The following is a 21643-nucleotide window of genomic DNA, read 5'->3' on the forward strand; positions in this document are numbered from 1 at the left end:
AACGAACGTGTACATACATAACGTATGCCACATTTGCCAAATATATTATATAGTTCAGTATTTCCTTACATGTTTGTGAAAAGCACTATGTATACCTCGGCATTTTCTGGCTCAGACCTTTTGTCAGGCCTCGCCGAGCCTCGGCCTGGCATATAGGTACCTCGTCAGAAAATGCCTTCTTTCCATCCCTCAATTTATAATTAAAGCATAGTTTCCCCGCCAGCACCGAAAGCCCCAACGGCGCCGGCTTCCAGATGGCGCCGGGCGGCGAGCGGCGCCGCTCCCACCCCGCGCCGCCCGCCCCCCCGGCCCCCCCGGGCTGGCCGCGCGAGCCCCGCGAGCCCGAGGAGGACGTGGCCGACATAGAGCGCCGCCTGCGCAACCTCCGCGGCTTCAACTTATAATCCGTGGACTAGTGCTCGCCCGACAGGTAGGCTGGACGCTCAGTGATGTAGCTTTAAGGTATACAGTGTACGACGCCGATACGAGGCTAAAGGGGCCCACAGATTACCAGTTCGCCTAATATTAGTGCCAGTTGCACCATCCGCACTTGACAGACTGATCAACGTCACCCGGCGCGCCGCGTCGGTTTACTATGAAACTTTCATATACGATAAAATTTAGCGAACTATTTAACGATGACAAATAGTTTGGTGCAACCGACCCTTACTGTCAAATCGCACACAAACTGTTCCATTTCAGGTTTCGGCCTGACGACTAATATGAACCTAGAGTGTGTGGCCGCCTGACGATTCCGGTCAGCGTCGACAGATGAGCGTTTCTTTTATTTTTTGCCATTTTATATATTGTGACCTTTTTTGCCACTTTTGTGTTATTTCTAATCAGGATCGCGAGCCCTTTTCATCCTTATAGGAATAGGAGAAAAAAAGTTTCCCAAAATTTCCATACATTTTTCAAACTTTCCTTTTTGTTACCGCCATACAAAGTGTACGGGGAAATGGTAACACAATAGGAAAGAAACTCTGGGACATTTTTTTTATTTCATTAGGATCGAAAGAGCTCGTGATTCTGAGTAAAAATAACACAAAAGTGGCAAAAAAGGTCACAATGAATAAAAATGGCAAAAAATAAAAGAAACACTCAGCCATCGGCCGAACAGTCGTGTTTCATGGTCAACTTTCAACTGCTAGTATGTAGTCGCAGAGGTGGCAGCAGGCCATTGCAGGCAGACAATAATCGTTACGTCATTGGCCTGGGACGGCAGGCCGCCCGATAGGACCAGAGACTGCAGGCGGACTGGTAATGGGTGGGCCCCTTAAAGCCCAAAAATTGGCCCAGGTGTAAGCAATGATTTTTGTCTGTAAACAAAACACCTAGCTTAAATATAGTTGTAAATTTGTATATTAATAATATAAAGTGACATGTCCTGGTGACATTATAGGATACTCAAATTTAATGTATTTTTTTCTTTGTGTATTATTATAACTTTCAAACCCACACATAGACTATTATAATAATAAACAAAGTAAAATCAACCTTATATCGTGTACAATAAGTTTGAAATTCATATTTCGTGCCGGTTAGCTATAAATATGCTATAGGTAAATATTATAGTAGCCGTTTGTGTGTTGAATTTCGAATTAATAGAATTTTTTGGTTAAATATTTGGTTATAATTTTATGTGTGTCTGTGGTCTGTAAGATAACCTTTCCATGTGACTTTCCTTGGTTGTTATGTTATATTACGATGCTGTAGGTTTTTTTAATAGTTTTTTAAAATGTCGAGCGATTTAAAAAGAAAAAAAAGGTCCTTTAAAGGTGGTACAGATGAAGTGCATAATTGTTTTCCATCGTAATTTCTCGGAAACGTTCGTATTTGTAATGCGACTTCAGTCAACCTCAGTAATTTTTGTACCGAAACTGACTGAAATAGCAAGACACGTTCGTACGTTTCCGTGAAAATACGATGGAAAATAATTATTTACTACATATGTACCTCATAGTTGATATACTTATTATTTGTAGTTATGAGTTTAAAGGTCTTTTAACCTGATAAGGTCCATATTTAGTTCATATTGATGTTTTTGTAGTTTAACAAATATGAATATGTTTCGCGAAATGATTAGACTATTTTAGTTATACATATATTTAGATTTTTTTTATAAATCCGAGGAAAGCCTCTGGGAAAGGTAAAGTAATATTTGACTGATGAAGTAATAATTAAGGTTTTATAATCAAGATGTGATTTAATTAGGTTATTAATATGTTAATATAAATATAAAGTAATAGTGTGATGTATAATTTAATATTGGATTTGTTCTTCCGAATACAGTTGAAGTTACAGTTAAATACATTTAGTTTATCAATTTAGCCAAATAACAAGTTATATTAAATAAATATTTCGTTGGTTAAGAGTTTAAACCTGCTAAATCCATTTTGAAATCAACTTTAATATCTATCATAGTAGGTACAAAATTCTCTATTATCAAAAATAGATTTAGCTGGTTTACACTCATAAAAGACTCTTAGTTTCTTAGAGTTGGGTGTGAAGATGGCAGTCGCTTTCGTAAAAACTAGTGCCTACGCCAATTCTCGGGATTAGTTGCCAAGCAGACCCCAGGCTCCATGAGCCGTGGCAAAATGCCGGGATAACGCGAAGAAGATGAGGTTTACACTCTTAGCCAACGATTTGAAAAACACATTGTCTGAAAAGGATGTAAAATTTGTTTTACCACCCTTTTCAGCACATATTTTTAAGTGTTGTAGATATTGTCTTCAGCTGACATAATAGGGATATTGACTGTATTTGAAATACATTATTTCACACCTTGCACGAAATAAATAACGAGAAAATTATTATAGTCCGTCTAACTTAACTGCGCCGACTTGAACGAAGTGAGGCAGTGTCGTATACACGTCATATTTTCATAGTAATTTGACATTAGTGATGACATGGCCAGGCTCCAATTTCACCACGGTGACAGGTGCGACAATTGTAAAACATCACTGTTGCTGACGTCACAGGCATCCATGGGCTACGGTTACCGCTTACCATCGGGCGGGCCGTATTCCTGTTTGCCACCATCATTGTTTTATAAAAAAAAACTTTATTATATCGGAAAAAAACAGATATTTCTCTTGCTAAGTTTATGACAATTGTCACAAGAAACACTACAATTGTCACGAAATTCCGACATATAACTCATTACCTGTCAAGAATTACCTACAATTCTTCTAAATCTTGACAATTGTCAGAAACTTCGCAAAAGAAATATCTGTTTTTTTCCGATATAATAAAGTTTTTTTAAATAATACAATGATGGTGGCAAACAGGAATACGGCCCGCCCGATGGTAAGTGGTAACCGTAGCCCATGGATGCCTGTGACGTCAGCAACAGTGATTTTACAATTGTCGCACCTGTCACCGTGGTGAAATTGGGGCCAGCTTGTCATTACAATACCTTAACAAATCATACACCTAAACCTTCCTCAAGAATCACATCGTGAAAACCGCGCGAAAATCCGTTCACTAGTTTTTGAGTTTATCGCGAACATACATACACACAAACAGACAGACGCGGCCGGGGACTTTGTTTATAATGTGTAGTGAAATTAATAAATTGTAAGTGGTCAGATTTGCCTTTTTGTGAGCTGGAGGCAATATTCGTTAACGTTTCACTTTGATATAACGATCTAGTTTTTTTATAATATGTTTTTTAAATTGTATTTCTTTAAAAACCTAACTCTTTTGTTTAAATACCTCAATATTCCCATATCAGTGTTGTCGGTTGTTATAAAATATTTAATTTAGAAGTTTCAATGTGAAGTATGTAATGTATTGTATAGTAATACACCTAACTCTAGTTGTGCCTGTGCCTATATTAGCTTAATACTCGTAGTAGTCATTTTTTTTTTCAATTTGCAGTTTTATGTTATATCTTCTCAGAATCATGTGCTTTTTCGATCCTAATGGGTTATTCCCACTAGTTACCACCAAGTTGTTACCAGTGATAACTACTGGGATTTTTTTCCCACCTTGTACCACTGGTAACTACTGGGAAAAAACCCAGTACCACCAAACCGAGTTGGTTTGGTTTGGTTGATTTTGTTTTGTTGTTGGAATTATTTTTCCCAGTGGTAAAAGGTAGGAAAAAATTCCCAGTAACCACTGGTAACAACTTGGTGGTAACTAGTGGGAATAACCCATCTTAATAGAAGATAAAAAGTATCCCTAGATTTTTTTCCATCACGTTACCATTCTTAATAGACCTTGTATGCCGGTAACGGAATGGATTTCATTATATAATTTTTAATTAACGATGTAAATAAATACTGTATGTTCGTATGTGATATTAATTAACACTGCCTGTGTTCTAGTTCATGGGTTTAATGTTTTGTTGTGTTTTTCTAGTTATGCCAATGTAATGTAGGTCACAAGTTCTCGTTGTAAATGCACTAGGAATACTAGGATGCCTAATGCGAGTTAATAGGGCAATTATTATAATACTTATAATATAAATACTGTAAAAAAAGGTACTTGTCCTTAAACTCGTAAATAAAATCCTAAAACGAATCAAATCTTAAAACTAGCAAGCGCCTATGCGCTACAGTGACCGCTTACGCTTATAAAAAATAACGCTTACGGTACTAAGGTCCCTTTATTCTGAGGACTACACGTAGGTATATTCGCATGTAACACTCAAAAATTATCACAACGATAAGGTGTATTCGGGTGATTTCGAAAAATGGACTTAAGAGTTATGGGTTATTTTCCGAATTAGCCGAATAAAACTTAGGTACACATAGAATTTGTATGAATGACCTATCAATATTATGTAAAAATATGTAAATAATTTACAGCGGCTGGTCCGTGCAGTGGAGTTTTGTAAACAATAAGGAAAAAATGAGAAAAAAAATCATTTAAACATTGTAAAGTACTTTTAAGTAGGTTATCAAATTCAAATTATCGTTAGATAGGGAAAAAAAAGAAAATGTGAAAAAAAAACTTTTGTACCTCGTCGGTGTATGGAAATTTTTGAGTTTATTTTTTTATTGTGACTTGGATTAACATGTGTTGTAATATTTTTTTTTGTGGACGATGATTTTTCTACCATTTGTACCTGACTTTTCAAAAGTTACATAGTCTATGACGTAATTTGGCGCCTAAAATGGGTCTAAAGCGGCTTTTTTCAGCTGCCCCAGAGAACTAAACTTCTAACTAAATGGGTTATTCCCACTAGTTACCACCAAGTTCTTACCAGTGGTAACTACTGGGATTTTTTTCCCACCTTTTACCACTGGTAACTACTGGGAAAAATAATTCCCAGTAACCACCAACTCGGTTTGGTGGTACTACTGAGAATTTTTATTCGCCCATCAGCTGGCGACGCCCTTGATGATTTGGTTTACTGCTCAGATCCATGCGAGAACCAGAAGCCCTACCGCGAAAAAATTAAATCGAAATTATTTATCGGCCTCTCTATTTCTTGCATATGAAAGAGCGATAGAGAAGCAGATAACGAGATTTCGATTGTCGTGGTATGTCCTCACTGGGAATTTTTATTCAGCTCATCAGCTGGCGACGCCCTTGATGATTTGGTTTACTTCTCAGATCCATGCGAGAACCACATGCCCTATCGCGAAAAATTCAAATCGAAATTAATCTGCGTCTCTATTTCTTGAATATGAAAGAGCGATAGAGAAGCAGATAACGAGATTTCCATTGTCGTGGTATGCCCTCAGCTGTTGTCAGTATAATATTACGTGTTGTAGGTACAGTCAAGTGTAAAAATATGGGTGCATACAACTTATTCAAAAATATGTCCCATAGTTCTTTATTCGCTGACAAGAGCTATGGGACATATTTTTGAGTATGAGTGCACCCATATTTTTACACTAGGATGACAGATCGCTGCCCCAATATTACAGGGTTCTATGTTTCTCTTTTATCGAACTGAAATTTGAACATTGTCATAGTGACATTAAGTCGGATTTCAACTATCTTGAAAATGTTACATAGAACCCTGTAATATTGGGGCAGCGAGATGTAACCCGATGGTAGAAAAAATCATTGTTAGTAGTCATTGAATAACATGTATAATGCTCTCGAACGACTGAAAGATCATAGAATAATTTTACTTACAGTAAAAAATTACAGAAATATAGTAATTATTCATTGTGAGTATTTCTGTGTTTCATTTTCTTATCCTCGAGGGTGGAAGCTCCCAGCCTAGTTGGTATAGTGCCGAAGCAGAAGGTCCCGGGTTCGAATCCTGTTAAGGGCGTTTATTTGTGTCACTGTCGCACTGTATTAAATAGGTATTTTTCAAACTGGAAGGGTATGATGATAGATGCCATCTCCATACAATTTATAACCTAAAAATGCCAAATGTCTCAAAATTGAATTGACATCTATCATCGTAATCTTCCAGTTTAAAAATAATATAGTGTGGAAGAGAGAGAGAGAGATGACTACGATACGCTAAAGATCGGTTTTCCTAGGATAGCGGTGCCGTCATGTAGCGTCATGTCTCCATACTAAATAATACGGCTAAATATGGATGTAGTATTTGTATGGAGACGGCCGCTATATGACGGCACCGCTATCCTAGGAAACCAGAGCATAAGGAGTGTTAAAAATTGGCACGTTGGCTACGCGCCCTGAAAAGATAGGTGTAATAACCCATTTTTTGCATTTAGAATATGGGTTACATATAAAATTAGGAATAAGGTAGTTTGATGGTATTGAGGAACAATGAAGGTGTAAATGAAACAAACAGATTAACTTATTTTATCCGTAAAGGCCTATATTTATTTATTTATATCTGTTGACAATAATCCATGTGTGCCCGCGTTTCGTAAGTCAAAAAATTACAATGTACCAGGGGCTCATAAACAGTCTGGAGCACTGACGCCTTCCAGGACGCGTACAGGGCTTGTGGTCGATTCGAAAACACGATAGCCGTCTCCCTTTCACTCACTCAGTCACAGCTGCAGTCAGACAGGGATAGGCGATATTCCACCGAGACAAGACCCAGAGAATACGCGTTTCACATCTCTTGCCATAGGTTCGACCGCAACGGAAACATCTATTGAATGTTTTTTTTTTAGATCTCTATTCTTAATCTATTGTGAACTGAAGGTAGTCATAAATTAAATATTACCCTGAATTTTAGCAAAACTGTTATCCAGGAGATGTTTCCGTGCGAATTTATCTATACTCCGTATCTTTAGGTATTTAAATAAAAGTAAACAAAACATTACATGATCAAATAATGTACGTTAAAGTCAGGTCGTTCAGTGACCGATCCAGGCGGTTTTGAATTTGGTCGGTTAACCAATAAATGTTATAGCTACCCGAAAATTTACAAATTGTTTGTATATATTTTTTTAAATACCTAAAGATACAAACTATAGTGACATGTCATAATTTATAACTTCTGAGCGTTAACTACAACGCAGTACAGATATAATGCATAATTATTTTCCATCGTATTTTCACGGAAACGTCCGAACGTGTCTTGCTATTTCAGTCAGTCTCGGTACAAAAAGTACTGAGGTTGTCTGAAGTAGCAAACAAATACGAACGTTTCCGAGAAAATACGATGGAAAGCAATTATGCACTATCTGTAGTAAGTTCCATAACTGTGGTCGGTGGCAATTAAATGCACTTAAACCAGATTTTTGAAGTGAAAACTTCTTCAGCGGCGCTGTGCATTTTTTGTGATGGGGAAAAAAATGTTAAACTCGTAACAGGTGTCACGTGACCGTAAGACGTAAGACTGTCATTGAGTTTTCACTTCTCCCGGAGTGCAACCCGTTGTTTTTTTTTAATTATTTGTTCTTGCCCAACTAGTCAACTTATAGAAAGTTTATACTTTATTACGTCGGGTGACAAGCAAAAGTGACTAACTAACACCATCGAAATTATTGGACAATAAACCGTGTTACAAGTGTAATAAAGTGCATTGTTACTTAAAATTTTTGATAGTACTTAGTGACTCCCATTTATAGACAGGTCTAACGCGAATATTATTCAATTACCTTGATTTACCGTCGTTTCGACACAGGTTTCACTGTTCGTGGTCGCGGCTGACTGATGTCCCAGCAAAATGTCAAAACAGAGATTTGTGCAACTACCCGACGAAAAGTGTATGGAAAAGTTTGGGGTAGACATCATATTTCAACAAATTCGCGTTAGACCCCTCTATAAATATAAGTACTTAGTGACTTTTGCTTGTCACCCGACTTTTGATTTGTTCTGTGCTACCATCATGAATTAACCGGTTCGACGCCGAACACGTGATATCACGTCCTTGACGTTAAATGGTATAGAAGCTAGACCAAGAAAAGTCTGCAGCGATTTTGATAGCCCATGCAGTGCAACTGTTATTTATGTCCTAATTTCATAGAAGTTTGACGTTTAAAATAACACTTTCACTGCGTATGCTATCAAAATCGCTGCAGACTTTTTTTTGGTATATCTCTAACAGTTTTAACTTTCCTGTTTCTTTCATTGGTCACTTTTTCTTTCCTATATGATATCGATATCAGTTTATATAGTAGTGCCAGAGTATCACTATTTAAAAACGACAAAATATTTAACACGTTCAGTGCCGAAAAACCCGACTATCGGGTATTTTATGATTTCGTTCCCAGGCCGGACGACCCGATAGTCGGGATCGTGGTACTACTGCTTTATATGACGAAATTTTTGTGGCCTGGCGCGGACGTCTCGCTTGGCTGGGTGGCAATGAATGTGTTAATAAAAAACAATGAGTTTCCTAGTTGACAACGTTCCATTTCTAAATCCTTGGAGTTCAAGTGCTTCCAGTGACACCGGACCACCGTTAACATCAAAGTTGGTAAATTTTGACATGACCCCGTGGCAAGGCGCTCGCAACCCCCTCTAGCGTGGTCGTGGTTGCCGGCGGGCGTCAGTGGTTGCCGGGCGGCGTCTTGGCGGGCTCCTGCGGCGGCGGGGCGCTCCACTCGGCGTCGCCCTCGTACTGCGTGTTCTCGAGCCGCGTGATGAGGCGTTCGTCCTCGTCGCCGAACTCGCCGCCCATCAGCGACGGCTCGCCCACCACCATCACGTCCTACCAACAAACGTTTACAGTTAGAACACTATCAATAATACCAAAGAGATTAGAGTGTATAGAGGCGGATTGTCAAAGTAAATTATGTAGCCACTGTAAATTTACTGCCATCTTTCGATAAAACATAAAACTAGAACGCCATTTGACTTTGATCATTATTCTTTCACTGATATGTGTTAACTTGTTATATATTAATATTAACGCCATCTTCTCGAGAGTAGGCTGAAGGTTATAGCGCCATTGCTCGAAAAGATTGCACCATACCTTTGTCCTACTTTCGAGTAGATGGCGATAATATTAATATTTAACAAGTTATCAGCGAAAGAATAATGATCAAAGTGAAATGGCGTTCTAACAGGTTTAATCTTCTGTCGAAAGATGGCAGTATTGGCAGTAAATGTACTGTAGCTACATAATTTATCATGATAGTAACTCTCTATTTCAAATTCTCTTTGATAATACTAATATTTACACAAATTTCTATTTGCGCAGGGGGCCACTACCACAATCCATCACATTCTAGGGGTCTACCGCAAACTCACTTACTCTTGCACATTCGAGCGATAAAGAGGCAGATAACTGAATTTAGATTTTTCGCGTTTCCCAGTAGGCCCTTGTTAACAAACCGCCTTGATGTATCAAAGTCATATTTTATTGTTTGTGAAAAATTGACAAAAAATAGTTTAAAACACAATATGTATAAATTACTCTATGGTTTACTATAGACGCTAGTGTTGCACTCTGGCGGCAGAACATTGCAATAATACCCCCCATTACGACAGATATGACCAATAGGAGACGCAAGCGCGAGAGGCGTCCGTTCCGTAGCGGTGCGCGGCAACCACTACTGCTAGACACCAGAACTGGTGTGGGCCGCTTGTACTTGTAGCGACGCGATGAACTCGCGGAGTGAGCCACGGCCGGTGTAGTGTGTGCATGCACGTGCACGTACCTGCGAGGCGAGGCTGAAGTTGGGTCCGGGGGAGCGCTTCTTGGCGGGCGCGGGGGGCGCGGCGTTGGCGCCCGCGCTGCCCTTGCGCTTGCGCCGCTTGCTCGCCGGCCGCGACGACTCTGAGGGGGAGAGAGACGGCATGTTACATACAATAACGTAACTTCGACAAAACGCAGACGTATTCAATATATTTTTTTCACTTCTAATGCTCAAAAAGTGCACCTTTATGTCGTGCGTAGACGACATAAAATCGCATTTTATGCTCTAGAGCATAAAAGTAAAATTTTCTTCTAAGACTAAGGTAATCGGTCTCAACCGCCAAACAGTTAAAACATATTGCACAATTTTACTGAGCAATAAAATTGTGTAGATGACAAAACTTGTTATATTATTTTATTTTTGCTACAATTTATTAGAAATCCTTAGAAATAGAAATATTTTCTGTGATTAAATTTAGTAAATCACATAAATAAATAAAATAGGAGTCGATTATCGTTCATAAATGCTCCGAAATGTTTGACTTGGCAGAAAACCAAGCGTCAGAAACACTGATCACATGTTGAAAATTAAAAAAAAAAAGTTAGCTGGCGGAAATTGGTTATGTATTATGTTCTTTCGCTTTACGACAATTTCGTGGTGTAAATTGCCGTGAAAAATATAATTTTTTTTCCTCGCAATCGAAGTGAAAAGCAGAGTGTACAACAAGGACATAAATGTCCATTTTTGCCCTCGTCTACTATTTTGGTCTTCGCTTCGCTCAGACCAAAAAATTGCCTCGGGTAAAAATGGGTCACTTTATGCCCTTGTTGTACAATCTACTATTATTTAGGTACCTATATAATTTTTGGAAACCAGAAACCATCTTACGTAGACCAACCTAGCCCCAAATAAAGTCTACAAGTACTAAACGTCGTTATAACTTATATTATAACATACCTATAGAATAAATACAGATACATAGAAAACGTCCACAACTCAGGCACATTCGTGATGAACACACAAATATATGCCCTCACCGAGATTCGAACCCGGGACCTCCAGCTTCGTAGGTAGGGGTCACTACCAACTAGGCTAGAAGACCATTCTATATACCAGGGCTACATGACTCACCAGGGGGTGCGACCATCCGCTGCCACTTCTGGAAGAGCGTGGTCTTGAGGCAGTCCCGCGGCGACAGCGCATACGCCTCCAACACCAGGGCTACATGACTCACCAGGGGGTGCGACCATCCGCTGCCACTTCTGGAAGAGCGTGGTCTTGAGGCAGTCCCGCGGCGACAGCGCATACGCCTCCAACACCAGGGCTACATGACTCACCAGGGGGTGCGACCATCCGCTGCCACTTCTGGAAGAGCGTGGTCTTGAGGCAGTCCCGCGGCGACAGCGCGTACGCCTCCAACACCAGGGCTACATGACTCACCAGGGGGTGCGACCATCCGCTGCCACTTCTGGAAGAGCGTGGTCTTGAGGCAGTCCCGCGGCGACAGCGCGTACTACAACACCAGGGCTACATGACTCACCAGGGGGTGCGACCATCCGCTGCCACTTCTGGAAGAGCGTGGTCTTGAGGCAGTCCCGCGGCGACAGCGCGTACGCCTCCAACACCAGGGCTACATGACTCACCAGGGGGTGCGACCATCCGCTGCCACTTCTGGAAGAGCGTGGTCTTGAGACAGTCCCGCGGCGACAGCGCGTACGCCTTGTGCCGCGACATCAGCTCCTGCATCGGCTCCAATATCACGCATAACTGGAATCATGGACAATTTCATTACTTGACGGTACCATTTGATTTTCATGTTGGTAGTTAGGGGATACGAAACTAGGTGGCGCTGCACAATGCAAAATGCAGTTTGCCGCGAAACGTACGACTGTGTGGTCTACTTTAATTTGTAAAGCTTAATAGTACCTATCAGTGTTGGCCGAACGTTAATTGCAATAGGGAATATTACGCGAAACTCTGCCTAGGTAGCGCCACTACCACTATCTGTCACAATCTGGGGGTCTACCGCGAAACAAGGAAATCGAAATTTAGTTATCTAACCTCTCTATCACTCTTGCATATTCGAGCGATAAAGAGGCAGATAACTAAATTTCGATTTTCGTGTTTACCGGTAGGCCCTTGTTAACAAACCGCCTTGATGCATCAATGTCATATTTTATTGTCTGTGAAAACTTGTCAAAAAACAGTTTAAGGCACAGTATGTATAAGTTAGTCTATGAATTTACTAGAGTCGGTAGTGCTGCACTCTGGCGGCAGAACATTGCAGTAATATCCCCTATTAACCATTATAAATTGACCCGTAAACCGTAACGGACGGTTACAGCTTACGGTTGTATTTATAATGGTTAATGGCCAATATTGGTTAATTGCATTAACGTTTCGGCCAACAATGGTACCTATATAATGAACCGTTTTTAGGGTTCCGTACCCAAAGGGTAAAACTAAAAACCCTAAGGACCCTATTACTAAGACTCCGCTGTCCGTCCGTCAGTCTGTCACCAGGCTGTAACTCATGAACCGTGATAGCTAGACAGTTGAAATATTTACAGATCACGTATTTCTGTTGCCGCTATAACAACAAATACTAAAAACAAAATAAAATAAATATTTAAGTGGAGCTCCCATACAACAAACGTGATTTTTTTTGCCGAATCGCACTTGGCCGGTTTTATATTTATTTGTACCTCTTTGGTCGAAGGTAGACGCCCTGGATATAGAGACTAACGTCTATACTGACCCTAGGTGATGCCCTAGTAATGTTCTTTGGTCGAAGGTGGACGACCAGAGGTCGATTGCATACAACTTGTAACTAATAATGTTAGCGGAAGTCTCCAATTCCTTTGATTAGAAAGGGACTTTAGGACTATAGAGTAAGGTCTATACTGACCCTCAAGTAGTTGAGCGTGGAGTTGGTGATGCCCTGGCGTGTGATGTTCTTGGAGAGCTGGTCTAGGGCGGCATGGTCCGGCGGATGGACGGCCTGCCGAGGAATGAGCTCCCGATGAGCTCGAACCGCCATGTGCCAGGACTTGATGCGCATGAGGTCGTCGAATGTGAACTCGAGGATCAGCCGGCCTTCTGTGCACACCTGGAAGTCACGGGTAGAACATTAATACCGTGAAACTACTGGCTCTAGATGATATACAAAATAATGAAAAAGTTTCGCACAGTGCGTGACCATCGTACAGTGGTCGCAGTCCAGCGTGATGCTGGTGTTGTCAAAGGCCTTATAGAGTCGCTCAGTGTTTTGGAAGGACTTTATGGAGTGCCGCAGGGTACAGTACTAGGACCAGCTGACTTTAGTGAACGTAGGTTTTCCATAAAGCGTGACCGTGTCAAAGGCCTTTTAAGAGTCGCTTAATATTTTGGAAGCATTTTATGGGGTACCGCAGGGTACAGTTCTAGGACCAACTAACCTTAGTGAACATGGGTTTGCCGTGGTGCGTGACCATCGTACAGTGGTCGCAGTCCAGCGTGATGCTGGTGTTGTGGAAGGACTCCTTGGGTTGCCGCATCGTGTAGTACAGCTCTGAGACTCCGCCCTCGTATATACTGCGGAAGTAGCGCGGTATCAGCGTCCTTCCTATTGCTGGAATTTGAGAAGGGAATGTATTAGTGATTGTTTTTGCTTGGTTTTTGGTTGTGATTGGGTTCGAATCCCGGTAAGGGCATTTATTTGTGTGATGAACACAGATATTTGTTCCCGAGTCATGGGTGTTCTCTCTGTACATATTTAAGTATTTATAATTATTCCTATATATGTATATATTATTCCTATATATCGTTGTCTAAGTACCCACAACACAAGCCTTATTGAGCTTACTGTGGGACTTAGTCAATTTGTGTAATAATGTCCTATAATATTTATTTATTTATTTAAGGAAATATTGCCGTATTTTGGTTTAGGTATAAATTACGTTTATTAGCGTTCTAGTAAGAGTTTTTATCAGAAACAAATAAAGTTACCATGTCGTCGGTTGTTAGGGTAAGATGGGCCGAAGCCAATGTCTCAGGACATCGATGATGAACGTGAAGTTTGAAAATTCGACATATAGGGCTTGATCAACTTCATCTTAATAACATTTTTGTAAATACTTTCAGACTGGACTGATGCTTGTGTGCTCCATCATATTTTAAGGGGCCCACTGATTAACAGTCCGCCGGACGGTATCGGCCTGTCAGTTAGAACAAAATTTTGACAGTTCCGAACAACTGACAGGCCAATACCGTCCGGCGGACTGTTAATCAGTGGGCCCCTTTAACCTTTTAAAGAGCAAAAAATAGCCGATGTAATGAGTTCAAACCTCCACGACGCTCGATTATCTTAATGATTCTGGCTAGGATAAAAAAGAAAAAGTTTTTTATTTTTTAAGCTTACCTGGCTCTAGCTTTTTGCTTTTTTTTCCTAACCAGAATCATTAAGACAATTGAGCGTCGAGGAGGTTTGAACTTATAACATCGGCTATTTTTTGCTCTTTAAAAGGTTAAAATCAGCTAAGCTAGAGGTCTACAGCTCACAGAACCACTAGTTGTAATTTCTATTATTGGCAAGTATACTTACTGTATCTCTTAGGTCCATCTTCTAAACAGAAGGTTAGCGTTAGCGTCGCGTCGTCCTCGAAGAACTCCGTCGCGAACGCGTCCCACCAGAGGTTGTCTGAGTCCTGAAATGTTAGAGTTTCGCGTTACTTATGGGCTCTTGGTACTAATAGTAGATTGTTAACCAAGGGATGAAAGGCACTCATTTAAGTCGAGTTACCGTCGGACCAATAGTCCGAGACTGAAATGGTGCCTTCACCCCAGTTAACACTCAACTTTTCATTTCGAATACAAGGAAAGTAAAATATACATGTGTATTTAAAAGAAACATGTCAAAGTATCATTAGAGCACTTTTAACTAACAATTTAGGTAAAAGTATCGTTATTTATGGAATGGAGAGTTAAATATAAGAATGAAAAACGTCCAACATATCCATTTAAAACCATAACCGTAAAAAAAAAGAAAAAAATACTTGAAATGTAAAATGCTCTAGAGCAAAAACGTATCACTTTCTACAAACTTCATAGAACAACAATGACCCACTTTCAGAACATGATAAATGAAAAAATAATTATATTAGTTTTATATTTTTCCCAAATGTTTATTTAGCATAGGTATAGGTCTAAACCTAATCTACGCCTAACGATATTGTCCAAATAAACATATGCATAATTATCTAACATAGAGTCTGTTCGGAAAGAGAAGAGTGTGGAATGTATTGGGCCTCATACATTCCACGACTCTTCTCTTTCCGAACAGACTCTAACATAAATATACCTATATGGTAAACATAGTTTCCCAACCAAACATTTTGGTATAAATTGGCTGATTTTTTTACCGAACTGGCAATTTCCGTACGACCCTATTTAATATTTAGTTTATAATAAACATTAATTTGATAACGAGTTGGTAGTACTTTATTTACTTTCCCTACTAACATCTAAACGTAACTCTCTTTTAACGTTACTAATATCAAAGAGAATAGATAGTATAGAGGGGTCCTGTCATAGTAAATTTTGTAGTCACAGTAAATTTACTGCCATCTATCGACACACGACTAAAACTCAAAATGACAACATATAAAACTATCGAAAAAAATTATATATATGGATAAATGATTTTATTATTTTTATATCATTTTGACCCATGTTCATTTACTGATACCTATGTGTTAAAATTGTTAAATATGAAACGGTGTCGTCAACGCCATCTAGCCGACCATAGGCCAACGGTGTGTGCGCCATCTATCCGAGAATGACTTTTTCTTGATTTCCGAGGCACGTTTTTTTCTTAGACTTTATTCATCTTATACGGAGTTACATATGTCTTTGCTAATATCAAATCATTTATCCATATATATACATTTTTTGATAACCTTATACGTTTTAATTTTGAGTTTTAGTCGTGTGTCGATAGATGGCAGTAAATTTACAGTGACTACAAAATTTACAATGACAGGACCCCTCTATACTATCTATTCTTTTTGCTAATATGTAACCTAAACCTAACATAAAATTTAATACATAGTACCAATCGAGCCTTAGGTACATACAAGTTGCACTAGTTATCAAGATTGTAAATGCCCATAAAAACATTCCTAGGAAATAGCAAATTTTAGGGTTCCGTACCCAAAGGGTAAAACGGGACCCTATTACTAAGACTTCGCTGTCCGTCCGTCCGTCCGTCCGTCCGTCCGTCCGTCCGTCTGTCACCAGGCTGTATCTCACGAACCGTGATAGCTAGACAGTTGAAATTTTCACAGATGATGTATTTCTGTTGCCGCTATAACAACAAATACTAAAAACAGAATAAAATAAAGATTTAAATGGGGCTCCCATATAACAAACGTGATTTTTGACCAAAGTTAAGCAACGTCGGGAGTGGTCAGTACTTGGATGGGTGACCGTTTTTTTTTTGCTTTTTTTTTCGTTTTTTTTTTGCATTATGGTACGGAACCCTTCGTGCGCGAGTCCGACTCGCACTTGCCCGGTTTTTTTGTAAGCAGTAAAGGTATGAGTACTTATAGGTATATTGGAATTCGAACCTACATGCTTTGTCACGTTAAGTTTGTAAACTTAATGATTTAACCAATTAACTAGTTTAATTATTAAATCATCTTCTTTAATTAAACACAATTTAATAATTATTATATAAATACCAACTTCCCATTTTACTAAATGGTCTAGAAAATATTGAAAATGCCTTCAAAACTGTTACCTACAGCGAAATCGGTGAATATCCAGAGTTCGACCAACATAACTAACATAAGATTTTGACAGCACAGCCTCTGCAAGTGTTATTTATACGTCATAATTTCATAGAAGTTTAAATAACACCTGCACAGTATGGGCTAGCAAATAGCTGCAAACTTATCTTGGTCTAACTCTATAAGCTTTTTTTAGTACCTAAAACAGTGATTATTACCTTCAATTTCCATTTTTTTATTTTTTTAAATAAAATAAGTAAACATTATCGAAAAAGCTTGTTATAACTAACCAGATGTTTACGAACACAGATGGCGCTAATATCAAAGTTGCATGTCCGTCGCTGCGGTAATAGATGTCGCTAGTAGTATTAGAAAACTACTGTATTGCTTTTTAATATTGTTATCTTTAAAAATAATGTCTTCTAACTATTATCACTCTGATGTTTGGGTTTCACTTGTGTGTTTATTTTATTTACGTATAGTGCCTTTTTAACAATATTTCATCCATGTTCATTCCTCAAAAATAAATGTTTGTATAGGCAGAGGCCGGTAAATAGAGAAGAGTGACAACTCCCATATAACGCTGGCGTAGATGGCGCTAAACACTATTTTTACATTTTAGTTGTACCAAAGAGAATAGAATGTATAGAGAGTTATTGTCATAGTCAATTTTGTAGTCACAGTAAATTTGCTGCAAGCTTTTGGCAGAAGATTAAAACTTTAAGAACGCCATTTGACTTTGATCCTTATTCTTTCCCTGATATGTGTTAAGTTAAATTTGTTAAATATCAAAAAGTAACGCCATCTACTCGATGGTAGGCCAAAGGTATGGCGCCATCACTTGAAAAGATTGCACCATACCTTTGGCCCATAGACCTACCATCCGCTCGCGCTTGACAGACAGCTGAAGTGTGCGAAAGGGAAGCCATCACGTATATGAACATCCCATGAGTGCGAAAGAGTCAGACTACCAATGAGAAAACGTAACCACTTTTGAGTTTGACGACGGCCGCGGACGGCCAAGAGTGTATCACGGTAATTTTCAAATTGAAAAATATACACGGATTAGGACGAAAAGTATTAAATAAAGTAATTCAGTGAAGATGGTGTCTTGTAGTGTGCCGGATTGCAGTGTCACAGGGCCAAATAGTCCAAGCAATTACTCATTTCAGAGGATTTATGATATTCCGAGCGAAATTTTCATAACGATATTTTGTCAAATTAACAGCGTAAAAAGTGTAAGAAGCCGGTTTATACACTTCATTATAAGTTTTTCTTTCGTTCCGTGCTAATATTTTATCATATTAGTCAATAATTTAGGATATTTTGTGTAAAAACAAACTGTTAGTTTACGCTAGGGCTTGACAAAATGTTCATATGACAGTATCGATAACTTGTTGGTATATTAATAGCTATGTAATTATTTCTTCACAAGACATCATTAAGATATTAGCTTTTATAACCGACTTCAAATAATAACGATTGTTATAGCTTTTTGAAGGTGTTCATGTTTAGCGTGTCATGATAACTTCACTTTGCAACACAGTGAGAGTTACATTAAGATAAGTCTGCAACGATTTTGATGGCAAACGCAGTGCAAGTGTTATTTATACGCCATAATGTCGTAGAATTTTAATGTTTAAAATAACACATTTGAAAAAGTAGTCGATAAAGCAATCAAACATCGACAGATTATTAATATGTTGTAACATGACATCACTATTTTTGATCCCACATAGACAATTTACGCACACACTTGCATTTCATTTTTGGTCACACTTTTGAAGATTGACAGTTGTTCTTTGTCATCTAATTCTATGCTTTGGCCTAGTGTCGAGTAGATGGCGTTACTTTTTTGATATTTAACAAATTAACACATATCAGTGAAAGAATAAGGATTAAAGTCAAATTGCGTTCTAAGTTTTAACCTTCTGCCGAAAGATGTCAGTAAATTTGCAGTGGGCGCAGTGGCTACATAATTTACTTTGACAATCCGCCTCTATTTCAAATTCTCTTTGGTTGTAGTAATATTCGGCCAAAAGCACTATGCGTGGCTATGTATATTATGAACTCACCTCTGTCCTCTGTTGTAACCGCTTATTGAGTTCGTAAACTCTGTAATCCGGTTGTCCGAAATATGGAGTGTGCCGCCTGAAAACAAGAGAAAACACAGTTTAATACGTGTTAGGTACCAAAAAAATTCTTATCTCAGAAACTATAGGTAAGCGCACCCTGGGGCCTAGCCAAGGGTTCCGTACTTTTTAGTATTTGTTAACATATCGGCAACAGAAATATCTCGGTTCATGAGATACAGCCTGGTGACAGACGGACAGTGGAGTCTTAGTAATACCAATATCCTCTCTGGTAATACTAATAGGGCCCCGTTTTTACCCATAGGGTACGGCACCCTTGTTTGGCACTTATAACTGTGTCAAAATAAAGCGCGTGCGTAATTGTCCTATAATATTTATTTATTTTCACACTGTTAGTTGCCAAGAGCAGGCGTGGCTCACTCCGCGATTTCGTCGCGTGTCGCGTCGCTACAAGTACATGCGGCCCACACCAATTTTGGTGTCTAGTAATAGTAGTTGCCGCGCACCGCTACGGAACGGACGCCTGCTCGCGCTTGCGCCACCTAGCGGTCATATCTGTCGTAATAGACGCGTTTTGTTAGAGAGTGAACCTTCTGTACCTAGTACTATTATCTATTCTGTGCCAAGAGTTAGGTTGCTCTGACTATATGGATAAGTATCTGTCTGATTTTAATGAAATCTTATTTTCATTAAAGACGTGCTCCACATTTTTAGTCGCCAAGGAAGCCATAGCTTCAAGCCTGTGGTCTTCATTTGATTGTCGACTTGATTTGTTTTGGAAAAGGAAGACTTATGATATGAGTGAACTAAATGAAGACGGTGGAGTGGCTTCACATTTTTTCTTTAATATAGTGCGACATAAAATAGTAGAAATTAAATAAGATGGAACAAAAAAAAATCCATACTAAATTGTTGCCAAGTTTAAGCAATTTACGCCAAAATTTATTAATTTAAAACGTTGCGCCCTCATTTATTTTCTACAATTTCTTGTCGGACTATAAGTCACTTTGGAGCTTTAAGGGGCCCACTGATTAACAGTCCGCCGGACGGTATCGGCCTGTCAGTTCAGTTAGAACTAAATTTTGACAATGCCGAACAACTGACAGGCCGATACCGTCCGGCGGACTGTTAATCAGTGGGCCCCTTTAGTCTACATATAGAGCCTTTACGTCAGTAGAAAAAAGCGGAAAAGTTAAAAAACGTAGGCGCCCAGTACAATTTTTTAATTTCACGACTTTTTCTACTGACCAAGTTGTTTGACAGTTTATTTGGTTTGGTGTTCCTTAAAATGTATGTACCAATAACAAAACATTCACACGAGTCTATCGCGAATTTATTTTATTACCTTATTTACCGACGTTTCGACACAACACTGGTCGTGGTCGCGGCTAACTGATGTCGCAGCAAAATGTCAAAACAGAGAGTTGTGCAACTACCCGACGAAAAGTGTATGAAAAAGTTTGGGCTAGACATCACATTTTCAACTTGTGAAACCTGTGTAGAAACGCCGGTAAATAAAGGTAAATATCTGGGAGACCGAGCTTTGCTTTGAAAACACAAAAACTCAAAAATGAGCGTTTTCCCAGAGATAAGACCTAGCTAGGTCGAATCTGTAAAATATCAAACAAAATCAACACAAATCGATTCAAAGTGAATGTTATTAAATATTGATAATTCAAAGTCATCATTTAAAAGTCAATTCTACCAGCAAACATAAGAAATAAACTCAAAATTTATTATACTATCTAATCTATCTATAGGTATTCATGCTCTAGACTAATAGGATTAAATAATAAGGTTAAATCTAATCTTGATAATAGTTATCTCCAGTTGGTTTGTGTTTACATACATTTAAATCCATTGCTGCTAAATTGGGAACACCGGTTTTGTGGATAATAGCCCAAGGTTAGGCTTTATCTAAATAAGCCCATGTATCTAGAAAACCAGAGTCTAGATTTCATATAACGTCGGCTAAATAAAAAACCGGACCAAGTGCGAGTCGGACTCGCCCACCGAAGGTTCCGTAATTTTTAGTATTTGTTGTTATAGCGGCAACAGAAATACGTCATCCGTGAAAATTTCAACTGTCTAGCTATCACGGTTTATGAGATACAGCCTGGTGACTGACAGACGTACAGTGGAGTCTTAGTAATAGGGTCCCGTTTTTAAGGATGACTCACGTTAGACCAGGCCGTAGCCAGGCCGGAGCTTCCGGCGCATCGTTTTCTATGGAAAGCATCACGTGATTACCTGTCATGTCATAGAAAAGTAAGCGCCGGATGCTCCGGCCCGGACACGGCCCGGTCTAACGTCAGTCATCCTTCAAAACGGGACCATATTACTAAGACTTAACTGTCTGTTTGTCTGTCCGTCTGTCTGTCACCAGGCTGTATCTCATAAACCGTGATAGCTGAAATTTTCACAGATGGTGTATTTCTGTTGCCGCTATAACAACAAATACTAAAAGCAAAATAAAATAAATATTTAAGTGGGGCTCCCATACAACAAACGTGATTTTTATGCCGTTTTTTGTGTAATGGTACAGAACCCTTTACCCTTTGGGTACGGAACCCTACAAAAGGAATTTGCAGCATTGCTGCAGCGTCAAAGTCAATGTTGACGTCCTGGACAATTCGGACAGCAATGTTGCACAGCAACGATGCAGCAGTGACGCTGGTGCAGTCTGAATCCCAATGTCACCTTTAAGGTAATGTGGGTGAATCAACTGTTTAATGTCACTCGTTGCCATGGTTACGTTCTCCTGGGTCACTTTTTAAAACCTGATTTTTAGGCA

At 39.2% G+C, this 21643-nt stretch overlaps 1 protein-coding gene across 2 annotated transcripts in view; it reads right to left on the bottom strand.

The window, feature by feature from the left end:
• Nucleotides 1-6740: 6740 nt before the first annotated feature.
• LOC134803318 (LIM domain-binding protein 2) overlaps nt 6741-21643 on the bottom strand; it is a 97480-nt gene continuing 82577 nt past the window's right edge. For both annotated transcript variants that reach the window (XM_063776107.1, XM_063776108.1), the window contains 7 exons: nt 18832-18907; nt 14572-14674; nt 13427-13599; nt 12898-13098; nt 11633-11756; nt 10011-10129; nt 6741-9058 (listed from right to left, as the gene is read on the bottom strand). In XM_063776107.1, the coding sequence (XP_063632177.1) occupies nt 8897-9058; nt 10011-10129; nt 11633-11756; nt 12898-13098; nt 13427-13599; nt 14572-14674; nt 18832-18907 (958 nt within the window). In that variant the 3' untranslated portion in view covers nt 6741-8896. The remainder of the gene's footprint in view (nt 9059-10010; nt 10130-11632; nt 11757-12897; nt 13099-13426; nt 13600-14571; nt 14675-18831; nt 18908-21643) is intronic.

This window comes from Cydia splendana, chromosome 26 (assembly GCF_910591565.1).
Source record: "Cydia splendana chromosome 26, ilCydSple1.2, whole genome shotgun sequence".
NCBI lineage: Eukaryota > Metazoa > Arthropoda > Insecta > Lepidoptera > Tortricidae > Cydia > Cydia splendana.